This window comes from Chlorocebus sabaeus, chromosome 2 (assembly GCF_047675955.1).
Source record: "Chlorocebus sabaeus isolate Y175 chromosome 2, mChlSab1.0.hap1, whole genome shotgun sequence".
In the NCBI taxonomy this organism is placed as follows: Eukaryota; Metazoa; Chordata; class Mammalia; order Primates; family Cercopithecidae; genus Chlorocebus; species Chlorocebus sabaeus.
The window spans coordinates 38,032,081-38,045,931 of NC_132905.1; the positions used below are offsets into that span (position 1 = coordinate 38,032,081).

Here is a 13,851-nt window from a genome sequence, read left to right on the forward strand (position 1 = left end):
GACCTGGCCGACACCCATCAAGCCCCCTGGGCTCTCCCGCCCTCCTCCCTTCCCCGTTGCCAGAGCCAACCAAACCCCATCTCCCATCCAAACACCTAGACCCTCTGGGGAATCCCCTGCCCACTTCGTTCCCTAACCTGATCCCGGCCTGCATCTCCTGGGGACCCCCTGCCTCATAGACCTGGCCAATCACCATCAGTTTCCAGAGAGCCTACTTCACTGGGGGGCCCCCGGAGGGTCCTCCCAGCCCTAGTCCTGGCACTCATCCCCTCCTTCTCCCTAAGGCCCTGTTAATTTCCCACCTTGCCCCTTCCATAATGACAGACCAGGCCAAGCCCCTCAATATCAGAGAAAAATCGCATCCCCCTGTCTCCCTGAAGCACTCCATGCTCTCCCCACCTAGTCCCTGCCCAATCCATCCTCAGTGTCCCAAAAGACTATCACCACCCCTCAGGGCCCTGAGGATCCCTTGCCCAGATACTGGATCCCAATCACAATGCTTTCCACCTTGGGTCTCCCCGCCCCTGCCCCTCAGCTCTGCTCAGCTCAGCTCTAGATATTCCTCTCCATGCCCGGCCTCCTACTGGTGGCCCACGACTTCTAATGGTCCCCTCCTGGCTGCTCCACACCCTAATCATGACCTCCTCTTCACCTCCTCTTCCACTCCCACTCCTCATTTTCCACCCTCCCACCAAGACCCCTGAACCCTAACAGCCCCATACCACAGTCCTAGATGGAGGCCAAAGCCCCATCTTCGTCTCCCTTTATGCTCCCACCCTGCAGAAGTACCCAGTCCCGTGCACCCTCACTACGCCTCATCATGGCTCTTGAAGCTCCCCACCTCCCAGACCTTCCCCACACCCCTGCTGGTCCATAGCCCCTTTCCTCACACCTTTTCAAAACCCGGCTCCTGTCCCAGAACCCTCCGCCTCTCCCCAGACCCCAACCCGAGCCCGCCCCTAACCCAGCCCACCCCGCCCCTGCCCTGTCTCCACAGCCCTCTCCACATCTGCCTCCCTCGTGTCTCTGGCCTGGACGCTGGCCTCCTACCAGAAGGTGCTGCGGGACTCGCGGGACGACAAGCGGCCGCTGTCCTACAAGGGCGCCGTGGCCCAGGTGCTGTGGCACCTGTTCACCATTGCCGCCCGCAGCCTGGCCTTCGCGCTCTTCGCCAGCGTCTACAAGCTCTACTTTGGCATCTTCATCGTGGCCCACTGGTGCGTCATGACCTTCTGGGTCATCCAAGGGGAGACGGACTTCTGCATGTCCAAGTGGGAGGAGATCATCTACAACATGGTGGTGGGTATCATCTACATCTTCTGCTGGTTCAACGTCAAGGAGGGCCGTAGCCGACACCGCATGACCCTCTACCACTGCATCGTTCTGCTGGAGAACGCTGCACTCACCGGCTTCTGGTACTCCAACCGCAACTTCTCAACCGACTTCTACTCCCTCATCATGGTCTGCGTGGTGGCCTCCAGCTTTGCGCTGGGCATATTCTTCATGTGTGTCTACTACTGTCTCCTGCACCCCAATGGGCCCATGCTGGGTTCCCAGGCACCTGGTTGCATCTTTCGTGAGGCCTCAGAGCCCTGTGGCCCACCCGCTGACGCCATCACGAGTCCCCCCAGGTCCCTGCCAAGGACTACAGGTGCTGAGCGGGATGGGGCCTCGGCAGGAGAGCGTGCAGGAACCCCCACCCCACCTGTCTTCCAGGTGCGGCCTGGCTTGCCTCCCACACCAGCGGCCCGCACCTCGCGGACAGAGGGGCCTGTCATCCGGATTGACTTGCCTCGCAAGAAGTACCCTGCATGGGATGCTCATTTTATTGACCGCCGGCTCCGGAAGACCATCCTGGCACTGGAGTACTCCTCACCTGCCACGCCCCGGTTGCAGTACCGGAGTGTGGGGACCACCCAGGAGCTGCTGGAGTATGAGACCACAGTGTAGGCTGCAGTGTCCCCGCACAAAAGGGACAGGCTTGGCTGATCCCACATCGGCCACAGTGTTGAGCCCGGAATTTCAGGGCCACCAGGCTAAGAGGGAGTGGATCTGTTGGTTCAAGAGTAGAGCAGCCCCACTTTTGGGTTCTTTTAGGGGACGGGGCAGCCTTGCAGAGGCCCCAGCCCTGGGCCCTGTTTTCAGCCTTGTGGCCCATTCCCTAAATTCCCCTGACCCAGGGCCTGGGGAATCATCTGGTGCTACACTTTTCGAGCTGCCCTGCTTTCATGGGGCCTCCACACCTCTCCCCTGCCTGGTGTTGCCCATATGTTGCCCCTGCTGGACTTGCCAGAGAAAGGGCACTGTCTGGGGTCCATGACCTAGATCCTGTGCCCCTCCGGGGTTGTGGAGAGTGGGCTGCCTCTGTGGTGGCAAAAGACCTCTGAGAAGGATGGAGGAGGCCGTGGAAGGGATGGGGTGAGGTTGGAGCATCGTGTGGACAGGGATGGCCTGGCTCCTGTAGCATCTGGGGCCTGGAGCCAGGGCAAGAGGGAGTTGAAGAAGGGAGTTAGGGTGGGGCAGGGTGTTGGGGTGGGGAGCTGGCAGTGCTGGAGATGGACAGGAGAAATAACTGTGGGGGTCTAGGCTGGCAGAAGCATGGAGGGGTGGAAGACTTGGGGGAGGGGAACCTGCAATCCAGAGCATACCGAACAAGAATGAACTCCTCAGGAGATGTCTCTTGTTGTGGGCTCTGTGAAGGATGAAGTTCCACATGCCTCGGGTGAAATATTTGAAGGAGCTATTCTTTGTTCTACATGAGTACCTGGAATGTGGCTTCTAGATACAGGTCTTCAGCAGAGCAGATAAGATGTCTGGAAAGATCTCTGGGCTCAAGTGCAGCTGAGGTTTTAGCACATTTATCAGAGGAACTGGTCCAGAAGCACGCTTAGTTCTAGATTGAGTTCTAGAGTGCTAGGCTGATCAAATGTCCCAGGGAGCCACTCTGATCTGTGTATTCTGTTGTGATGGGGGAGGACACTGGAGCCCCACTGCTCTGCAGTGGGGGATTCTAGCACCTGTCATGGTGGTGGGGGAGAAGGGGTTCTAGAGCCCAGTGTGAATGGAATTTTCTAGGAATGGGTGCTCTGATTCTAGACTTCTGGGGCTTATAGGAGCTCTAGGCCCCTGTTACCTTGGTCCATAGCCATCTTTCTAAAAGGAAATTGTCCTCAGAACCCCTGAGACATTTCAGCTGCCAACTGGTTCCCAGCTGGAAAAAAAATAGCTTTGGGGATGTGACATGAATCCTGGCTCTCAGCCACCCTGCAAATGGGGCTCCCTGGGGCGACATCTGGGAAACTGACTTGTTTTGCCTTAGATCTGATGACTCCCCAGGACCTGTGGTCTATTCCCATGGCCTGAACATCCTGGTGTGCCCAGGGGACTCACCCAAGGCCCCTCCTCCCACCTAGGACAGCCAGTGCTGGACTGAGGGGGCGTATGGGAGAGGAGAAGTAGGCAGTTCCATGGGGTGAGGAGACAGAGCCTCTAGCAGAGCTGGGAACCCTGCCCCCCCACACACACACATACACACAGACACACACACACTCCCACAGCAACTTAGGTGTGATCAGTGGGAGAGGACAGCAGGGGATGTTAAGGACAGATGCAAACCTGATCCTGGAGTGAGGTGGGCCATGAGAATCCTAGACTATGCAAATTAGAAGGGTGCTTAGACCTCCCTTGTTCAGCCTTTCTTGGGTTACAGATGGGAAACTGAGGCCCAGAGTGGCAGCTACTCTCTCAAGGTCCCAGACTCTGGGCTGCCCATCAAAAGGTGATGGGTAACGATGAATTGCTGGGGATGCAGGGTGACCCCAAAGGCAGAGAGGGCCAGACTGCCCACATACACACAAGCACAATCACAACCACGATACAAGTCACCCTCCCCACCAGCACACAGGCCGAGATGGTGTGTGCATCATCCCTCCTGCCAATACAGCAAGAGTGCTTTTCCTTCTTTCTGCTGCTAAGCACCCTCAGGAACCAGGCCTCAAGGGTGATGGGAGGTGAAAGAAGCCCAAGGCTGACCCAGGCCCGCTCTGTTGGGCTCATCCATCCTGCTTGTTCTCTGCCCAAATCCATCTTCAGAGACTGAAATCACACACAAAGCCTCTGTGAGACGGGAGCTTTGAGGATGCAGACCCAGAACCAGAAACAGACTGTTTCTCCAGGGCCGACTTTGTGCCAGGAATTTTCACCCCATGTCGTTTCACTCACACTCTCCTCTGGTCATGACATCCCTGCAAGAGAGGCATTATCAACCCATCTTACAGATGAGGAAACTGAGGCCCAGAGAGGTAGCATGAGGGCCACCCTTGGCAAGTTGTTCTCCTCCCCAGTATCCCAGAATGGCCCATCTGGCTGCTGCCTTCTAGAGGAAAAGTCCTAGCTGGGGTCCTTTACACTCCAGGAGATCCCCAAGGTGCAGGGGTGTGCTGGCAGGGCATGGCATGGTCTGAGGCTCACAGGGAAGCCATGGCCACATTTTTGGATTTTACTCCACCCCTACTCCCCACCTCTTTTCAACCCCACACACCCTTCCCTCAGGGCCTCTGCCTGCAGGGACATCTGGGCACAGAAATGGCCACAGTCAAAGGGCCCGGGGAGAGGGCTGCAGGCACCTTCTCCTGCTTCTCATCCTCAGAAGAGTCTCAGTCCTTTAAGGACTCTCCACCCAGGAGCTCAGGACCAGGCCTGAGGCCCCCTGCTCCACTGGCTCATCCCTTCATTTCATTGGGATAGAGGAGTCAGATGAGGGAGGGGTCCATCCCCTTAGAGCTGTTGTTTTGTTTTTCTTTCTGTGACACAATCTACCTCAGCCAGTCTGTCCCCTGGCAGAACTGACCCCCCTGGTCCTCTGCCTCCTGTCCCCTGACCCCCACCCCAGTCTAGATGCTCAGTCCTTCCCAGTCCTTCCCACCCTCCCAGGGTCCTTGCAGCCCAGAGGGTCCCTGAGGGTCCCTTAAGCCACCTGCCCTCCACATACATTAGACAGGAGAAAGTGAGACCCAGAGAGGACCAAGGACTCACCAAAGGCCACACAGGAAGTCAGTGGCAGTTAGGATTTCCCTGGGGATGAGAGGTAGTTGGGTGCATCTTGATTTTGCCAGGAACAGAAGAGAACAGGATACTTTGGGTACCAAATATGGCAGACCCTGCCCTCAGTTACCTCTGACCCCAGGAGACCAGGGTCCCCATTTCCAGGGCAGACTTCTGTCTCCCTGTTTTCTTAGAACTGACCCCCAGGCTGTTGACTGTGTTCCCCAAACCTCTGCAGGCACCACACCCCCATCACGGCGTCTCCTGGCACTGATGTGATGTGTGTCTTGTAACTGTCACCCCAGCTGAACAGCACAGACCTCCCTGCTCCCCCAGAGGGCTCCCCAACAAGGGGGCCTTGTTTGATCCCCTCCCGTCATCTGCCTCATTCTTGTGTCTCCCCAAAATCTGCCTTACCCCCAGTCAGCTCCCTTCTACACCTGTGTCCCACAGAGGCATGTCACCCATGAGAGTCGGGGCAGGCAGAGGGCAGGAAAGGTGAGACCTGGGGAAAGTCCAGGTGTCTGGATAAGGGCTGAGGGGCTGGGAATATTCAGGGAAGGTCTTGCTTGCAGCAAACACCCTCCTAAGTACTCAAGTTCTGCAGGTTCTTCCCTTGGAATTCATCTGGGCCTGGAGTCCACAGAAGCCTCGGACAGTAGGGAGAAGGTTTTCTGGGACAAGGGCTGCATGCGATGCAAACTCAATGCCTCGACATACTGAAAATAAGAGTAATGGAGACAATAGGGAGTGGTGGGGACTCTGGCAAACGGGAGAGTGACTGTGTGCCCTGCCTGTAGGAACTAAAATTCAAATGTTTGGGAAACTGCAGGCCGCTCATATTTGGCCCACATGCCACCAGTTTGAGACTTACGGTTCAAAATGTTGAGAAGCTTCTAGAGTGTCTTGCAGAGTCTGGAAACCCCTCAGGGGAAGTCAGGGACAGAGGCTGTGGCTCCATCTGAGACTTTGCTAGTCCAACCCTAAATCCCCATCACCTGGCTATCTGAGAACTGAGCCCACTGCCCTCTCAGCTGAAAAGGGAGTCTGGGGGTCCACAGGGTCCCTGGTTTGGGAATCATCATCTGATAAGGGCTACAGACCCTCCAGTGCCTCAGGTTAGGGGCTGCTGGAGTCTTTTCCAGCTTGGGGGCCACTGGTTAGGAGGAATCGACATTGGGTTGCAGGGGAGTCCAGGTGCAGGATGTGGACTGAAAGCCAGGACCCAACTGTCCCATTCTGTGCTGGCCCCTGCCACCTTTGGCACCTGTCTCCCTCCCAGTTCAAGCTGTGGTGGGGCCTGCAGTAGAGGTTGGTAGGGGGAGCTGTCAGTTTATGTTTTAAAGTGCTTTGCAGTTTAAATGGAAGGGACTTTGCAGTTTAAATTTGCAGTCTCAATGGAAGGGACTGAGTGGGTGCCAAGTCGCATGGGCAGTAGTGGGGTTGGGGTCTGAGTCCCCCTTCCCAAACACAGAGGCTTCTGAGACCCGGGGCTGGGGAGGAAAGGGGCTGCAATGTGCCATTCTGGTTGGGGAGAGGATAGGATGTTTCTGGGTCCTTGGTTGCTGCTGATAGAGGTATGGGGAGGAAGGACTCTGGAGTGGGAGATGTGGGAGTGGAAAAGGAAGGCCCCGTTCAAGCCTGGCCTGGTTTCTGGAGACAGAAAACTCCCCAGGGGACAGAGAGGTTACCCCTTGTGCTGGGCTTCTGCCACCCTTCCCTTCTCTGGAGGAGGAGGCTGCCCTCTCCTCAGCAACCCTGGCCTTTATTCTATGCATAACCGCTGCAAGAGCACCCCCGGGCCAGGCTGAAGGGGTGGGGGTTCCAGGGCACCTGCAATAATCTCAGAATGGAGGGTACCCTAGGACAAAGAAGGGGTACAGAAGGCGCCAGGGGGTAAAAGATGATTCCTCCATCTCTTTCTCACCCAAACTCCCCCAGATCGAATCCGACCCTTTTCTGCCTGGTCTCCATTAAGCTAAACCACTGAACTTGTAGGGGCCTCATATAAACACAGCCCCCAGCCCCACTGGCTTTCCAAACCCATCATGAAATAGCTGGAAGGGATCTGAACCGTTCCCATAGCTCCCTCAGTATTTTCTTCCCTGAGGATCCTGTGGTTTGGAAGATTTTTCTCCCAAACCAGCCTCATTTCTTGAAGAATTCATTTTCCCACATTAAATTAACTCAAACTGAGCTTCTGATTGCAGATAAATTCTTCCAGGGCCTCAAGTCAACTTCTAGGGCTTGAAGGTGGGGGAATATTTGTATTTTATTGAGTTGCTTAATACAAAATTCTCAAAAGCACTCGTGGGCACCCATTCCTGCTTTCACAGGCCCTGAGGGTCTGGGACCCCATGTTAGGAATCAATGGTTTAGACATCCAGCATCCTATTTTACTGAAGGGGCAAGCCCAGTGATGGGAGATGGCCAGCCCAAGGTCACACAGCAAGTTGGTGGCAGGGTGAGACCAGAACCCAGTTCTTTTGAGGGTCCCACCAGAATACCCCCAGCCCTGATCCTCCCCTCCATGCCCCTGGAACTGTAGGAATCACTAGCCATGCCTGAGGGGCTAATCTCCCTCTGTCAGCACAATTCCCAGTGATTCTTCCCCTACCTGTCGTCTCTTCCTCCCTAACGGGCCCTCACCCCTGTCCTCTTCTGTTTCCTTTCCCTGGTCCCACCTCCTGGTATTTACTACATCTGTGCCATCCTCCATCCCCCGACCCCCATTCACCCTCCGTGCTTCCCCCAGGAGGGGGAGGGGGAGGGGGCCCCAAGCTGGGGCCTCTTTACTGAGACTCTTTTGTACACCACGAACTTTTTGTATATTTTTAATTTTGCTGCAACATGAGATATTAAAAGTCATTTCAGTACGTGCTGCTTGTGTCCTATTGTTTTGGCTGTTCTGGGCCAGGGGAAGGAGATGAGGAAAGAGGGATGGGGGTAGGGTACCACCTGCCACAATCTCTGTGGCTTAAGAGAGAAAGGGGCTGGGAGAGGGTGGGACATTATACAACGTCTCCTGTTTATTGACAGCGTCTCAATCGATCAACTAGAATCCTAAGGACAAAAGTTCTACAGATTATCTCCAAATTCATTTTACAGATAAAGTGGGTGGGGGGAGATAAAGGTGGGGATACTTGTCAGAGATCACGGAATGAGTCTATGACAAAATCAGGACCCAGACTGAAGTTCCTAACTCCACTACAACCAATACTTATTGAGAACCTACCGGGTGCCAGGCAGTTCTAGGCATAGTGAACAAGAAAGATATAAAACAGGCAAGGTCCCTGCCCTCAAGGAGCTTACATCCTATCCTAGGGGGTATTGCCTCTTAGAGGGCCTCTGTCTCCAGGCCTTCCATCCTAATCCAGTGGTTCTCAAACTTCAAAGTGCATGAGAATCACTTGGAGAAGAGGGGATAAGTTTCAAATGCATATTTCCGCCTTCATAATCAGGGAGTAGGTAGAACATGCCTGGAAATCTGCATTTTTAAGTTCTTCAGGTGTGTTTAAAGAACATGGCTGGGAATCCTGCATTCTGGTGCAAGCGGATCTGAGGACCTGACCTTGCAGATCTTTTCTTTTTTTTTTTTTTTATTTTTTTTCCAGAAACAGAGTCTCACTCTGTCACCTAGGCTGGAGTGCAGTGATGCAATCATAGCTCACTGCAGCCTTGTACTCCTGGGCTCACGCAATCCTTTTGTCTTAGCCTCCTGAGTAGCTGGGACTGCAGGCACATGCTACCATGCCCAGCTAATTTTTAAACCATTATTATAGAAATGAGGGTCTCCCTGTGTTCTCCAGGCTGGTCTCGAACTCGTAGCCTCAAGCAATCCTCCAGCCTTGGCCTCCCAAAGTGGTGGGATTACAGACGTGAGCCACTGCACTCAGCCAAGGACCACTACTTCAATGTACCCTCTATAAATCTGATCATGGCATTTCCTTGCTTCAGAACCTCCCATGGCTCCCCAGTGCCTTCAGGATAAAGGTCAAACTCTTCTGTCAGATTCTGACTTTTTAGAAACTGGGCCTAAAACCACCTCGAGTCTCATCTCTGACATACCCCACCTGGCCCCCATAGCCTCTCCAAACCACCCATCTTCCTGTTTCCGTAAGAGTCTCCTGATTGCCATCCAACAGGCTTTCTCACCATGCTTTCATGCAGGTGGAGCCCCAGTTCTTCAAGGATCCCCCTCCAAAGTGCCCAGGGAATGTAACCCTGACCTGGCCCCAGAAGGCAAATCATGATTGACCAAAGACAGTGGTTTCCAAACTGTAGTCTCCAGACTAGTAGCACCAGGGAACTTGTTATAAACGCAGTTTCTCAGGTCTCAGACCTACTAAATCAGCCACCATGTGGACGGGGCACAGCAATCTATTTGACAGGCATTCTGGGTGATTCTGATGTATGCCTACATTTGAGGACCATTGGTCTAAGATAATTCCCTTGACCAGGGATTGATGGGGGCAGGGGCATATGACCCAATTCTGGTGAGGTAGGGACTGCTAAGTGTCCCCCAGTATCCATGTTCCTCCTTTTCTCTAAAGAGTCTTTAGCTAGGCACATAGCCACTCAGAATAAAAGACTACATTTCCCAGCTTCCTTTGCAGCTAGGCTCAGCTATGAACCAAGTTCTGGCCAAGGAGAAATTTGTGCTACTTACATCACTTTAAAGAGACAGATCATGTTTTCTGCTTTGTTGACCCTACTGGCTGGACTGCAGCTGGGTGGAGAGAGCCATCTTGCAGTTGATAGCAGAACCACTGCTTGGTGGAGCAACAAAATAGGAGACATCAAGGTCTGGGACCCAGGGGGCTGCCACACCCACCCTTGACTATTGCCTGAAGAAGAGAGAAACTCTCCTGTTTAGGTCCGTTATTCGGTCTTTGACTCAGCCGAAAAAAGTCCTGGCAAATGCATCTGGCCCCTGGGTTCTTAAGGGAAGTCTTTTGAAGATTCCTAGGAAAGGTTTTGCTCCATGAAAAAAAGACCCACAAGAAGGGGAAACCCTTGGCCTTATCTCGGGATGGCATCATGTGCCACTCCCAAGGCCACTGCAGCCACCTTGCCAGGTGCGTGAGTCTGCTCGGCTGCCATAACAAAATACCACAGACCAGGCAGCTTAAACAACAGAAATTTATTTCCTGACAGTTCTGGAGGCTGGAAGTCCAAGATCAAGGCATTGGCAGAGTTGGTTTTGTTACAGGAAAGGGGTCCCCATCCAGACCCCAAGAGATGGTTCTTGTATCTCACACGAGAAGGAATTCAGGGTGAGTCCATACAGTACAGTGAAAGCAAGTTTATTAAGAAAGTAGAGGAATAAAAGAACAGCTACTCCATATGCAGAACAGCCCAAAGGCTGCTGGTTGCCCTTTTTTTTGAGACGGAGTCTTGCTCTGTAGCCCGGACTGGAGTGCAGTGGCCGGATCTCAGCTCACTGCAAGCTCCGCCTCCCGGGTTTACGCCATTCTCCTGCCTCAGCCTCCGGAGTAGCTGGGACTACAGGCACCCGCCACCTCGCCCGGCTAGTTTTTTGTGTTTTTAGTAGAGACGGGGTTTCACCGTGTTAGCCAGGATGGTCTCGATCTCCTGACCTCGTGATCCGCCCGTCTCGGCCTCCCAAAGTGCTGGGATTACAGGCTTGAGCCACCGCGCCCGGCCTGTATGGTTATTTCTTGATGATATGCTAAACAAGGGGTGGATTATTCATGTCTCCCCTTTTTAGACCATATAGGGTAACTTCCTGATGTTGCCATGGCATTTGTAAACTGTCATGGTGCTAGTGGGAGTGTAGCAGTGAGGACGACCAGAGGTCAGTCTCGTGGCCATCTTGGTTTTGGTGGGATTTAGCCGACTTGTTTACTGCAACTGTTTTATCAGCAAGGTCTTTACAACCTGTATCTTGAGCTGACCTCCTATCTCATCCTGCGACTTAGAATGCCTTAACTGTCTGGAAATGCAGCCCAGTAGGTCTCAGCCTCACTCTGCTTAGCTTCTATTCAAGATGGAGTTGCTCTGGTTCAAATACCTCTGACAATTTCTCCTGAGGCCCCTCTCCATGGCTTGCAGACAGCTGTCTGTCTTCCCACTGTGTTCTCACACGGTCTTTCCCTGTGCACAAGTGACCGTGCTGTCTTGGTGTGTCCAAATTTCCTTTTTTTTTTTTTTCATTGGAGATGGAGTCTCACTCTGTCACCCAGACTGGAGTGCAGTGGCGCGATCGCAGCTCACTGCAACCTACGCCTCCCAGGTTCAAGCTATTCTCCTGCCTCAGCCTCCCGAATAGCTGGGATTACAGGCGTGTGCCACCACACCCAGTTAATTCTGTATATTTAGTAGAGATGGGGTTTCACCATGTTAGCCAGGCTGATCTTGAACTCCTGACCTCAGGTGATCCGCCTGCCTTGGTTTCCCAAAGTGCTGGGATTACAGATGCAAATTTCCTCTTCATATAAGGACACCAGGGAGATTGGAGTAACGTCCACCCTAACTGCCTCATTTTAATTTCATCACCTCTTTAAAGACCCTGTCTTCAAATACTGTTACATTCTGAGGTCCTGGGGGTTACGGCTTCAACAAATAAATTGGAGGGACACAATAACACCAGCAAAGTAAAAAATATAAAGGAATTTGATGCTAGTGTTGAGCTGCTCAAATAACCTGAAAGCACTCATTATTGGACTTGTTTTAAGAGAGAATAAATGGTCCTTCTTGTCTAAGCCACCTTTGGCGGGGTTGTCTGTTCCTTGCAGGCAGAACTCTGCCACTGTGTTTGCTCAAGCTGTTCCCTCTGCCCAAAGTAACCTTCCTTCCATTCACCTTTCAAGGTTTGGCTTGAGTGCCACCGGCCTGGGGAATGGCTCCTGATTCTGCCTTCCCCCAAACAAGTTGCTGGCCTGATACCAGAGTTCTTGGCTTGTGTGTCTTTTTCTCTAACCAGATCACGGTCAACATGTGCACTGATCACCTGCTGCTACTTTCCCCACTCCTGCCTGTGGCAGGCATTGATAATCAATCCCTTCTTCCTGCTGGGAGTAGATCCAGTTTTTATAATCCTCTACGCAGCCCTCAGGCAGCCCCTGCCAATCAACTGGAGGTGGCTCAAAAGAGATGAATCCTATCTGCCACAATTGTTAAGTCTTTGAGAGCAGGGACTTTGTTTTGCTCATCTCTTCTTTGATTCACAAACTAATTTTAATAATACGTTATCATTGTGCACTTTTGTTCTCATTCAATCCCTGCAGCAGCCTTCCAAGGCAGGTACTGCCATTTTCCTGCTTTTGACACGTGAGGGCTCTGAGGTGCTAAGAGATGAGGTAATGTGTTCAAGGTCATATACATTTGAGCCTACATCCACCATCTCCAACCACTTCTGCTGACATTTACTAAGCACTTCATCTGTTATGGCTCTGCAGGGAGCACTGCAGGGAATACAGAGATAGTTTTCTAATTTTAGTAGCATGCAAAACACTTATTGCCCTATCTGAGATTCCCAGCAGTTCAGCGATGTTTGGAGCTAGTCCAGGAATAATACAAGCTTCCATTTTATAGACAGGGAAATTGAGGCCCAGAGAGAGGAAAAGGCTTGCAAAAGCCAGTCATAGAGATGCCAGAGCAAGAGACCACATCTCTCATGCCCTGCTGCTGCTCCAAGAGTGGGAATTCTGGGCTGGCTCAAGGGGTCAAGTTGGAACTTTCATGTCCAGAGCACAGTCAGGAATTGGCTAGCACTCCCTGGCCTCTTCCTGTTCGCCTGGCAGGCTGAGTGGAGATCTCACTTCCTGTACTGGGAGGTGACCGGCAGGATGCAGGGGAGCAGGAGGGAGTGGCTGTGAGAGCCAGCACTAAGCAGCCTGGGCCATTTCCCCTCCAAGGGAGGGGAAGGAAGAGGAAGGGCTAGTGGCTAGGATCTCCTGTAGCTCTCACACCCAGAAGCAGTGGGGAGCTCTGATCCTCCCTCCAAGGCACTGACCCTGAACACCAGGCTTTCAGAAAAAGTCTTTCAGTAGAATCCAATGCATTGGTACTTTACGGTTTCCAACTGCTCTTCCATCCATGGCCTGTGTCTTTCTGGCCACAGCTCCGACAAGCAGAGCAGGGCTTTGGGAAATTATTGTTCCCATTGGAAAGATAAGAAAGCTGAGGCCAAGAGAAGTTACAATAAGCAACCTGGACCAGGTCATATATAGCAAATCAGTTCCAGAGCTTAGGTCTCCAGAACCCAGGTGTCGCTGCAAGGTGTGAATGGGCCACTCAGAACCTTTCCATCTGTCCTGGGTGGGACATGCAGAATGCATAGGTCCTAGAGGTAAGGAACACTAGGCTCAGATCTACACCAGCCAGAAATCCCAGGTCTTCCTCTCATTCACTGTGTGACCTCCTTGAACCAGGCTCTGCACTTCAGCCTCAGTTTAAAAAATCTGTGTAATAGGTACTATTATGGTACTCAACACTGCGAGGAGTAAGATATGTAAAGTATTCAGCACAGAGCCACAAAGGGGACCTTGCCTCTCTAATATACTTCCAACAGAGTAAAACAGCTCAAGACCCTATGAATATGGTCAGAATAAAAATGGAGTCACTAATGTTAAGAAAACCTTGACAAATAGAGCTGGGGAAAGCCATAGAGGGTTTTCATGCTTGCAAAACAAATAAGACTGATGACAAAACAGATAATAACAAAGACTGATTACACAAAATACTACAAAAATCACAACCTTGCACAAAGGCCATCGAAACCTTGCACAAAAAATACTTCCACAAGGACATCTGCCCAGCAACTGCCTGTCCAACTTTAGACTG

The 13,851-nt window shown here is 52.5% G+C and overlaps 1 protein-coding gene across 1 annotated transcript in view; it reads left to right on the forward strand.

Annotated features, from left to right (window-relative positions):
• Positions 1-7,924, forward strand: part of XKR7 (XK related 7) — a 33,109-nt gene extending 25,185 nt beyond the window's left edge. Inside the window, exon 3 of the mRNA XM_008020376.3 lies at positions 998-7,924. Within this exon, the coding sequence (XP_008018567.1) occupies positions 998-1,950 (953 nt within the window). The 3' untranslated portion in view covers positions 1,951-7,924. The remainder of the gene's footprint in view (positions 1-997) is intronic.
• The last annotated feature ends 5,927 nt before the right edge of the window (positions 7,925-13,851 follow it).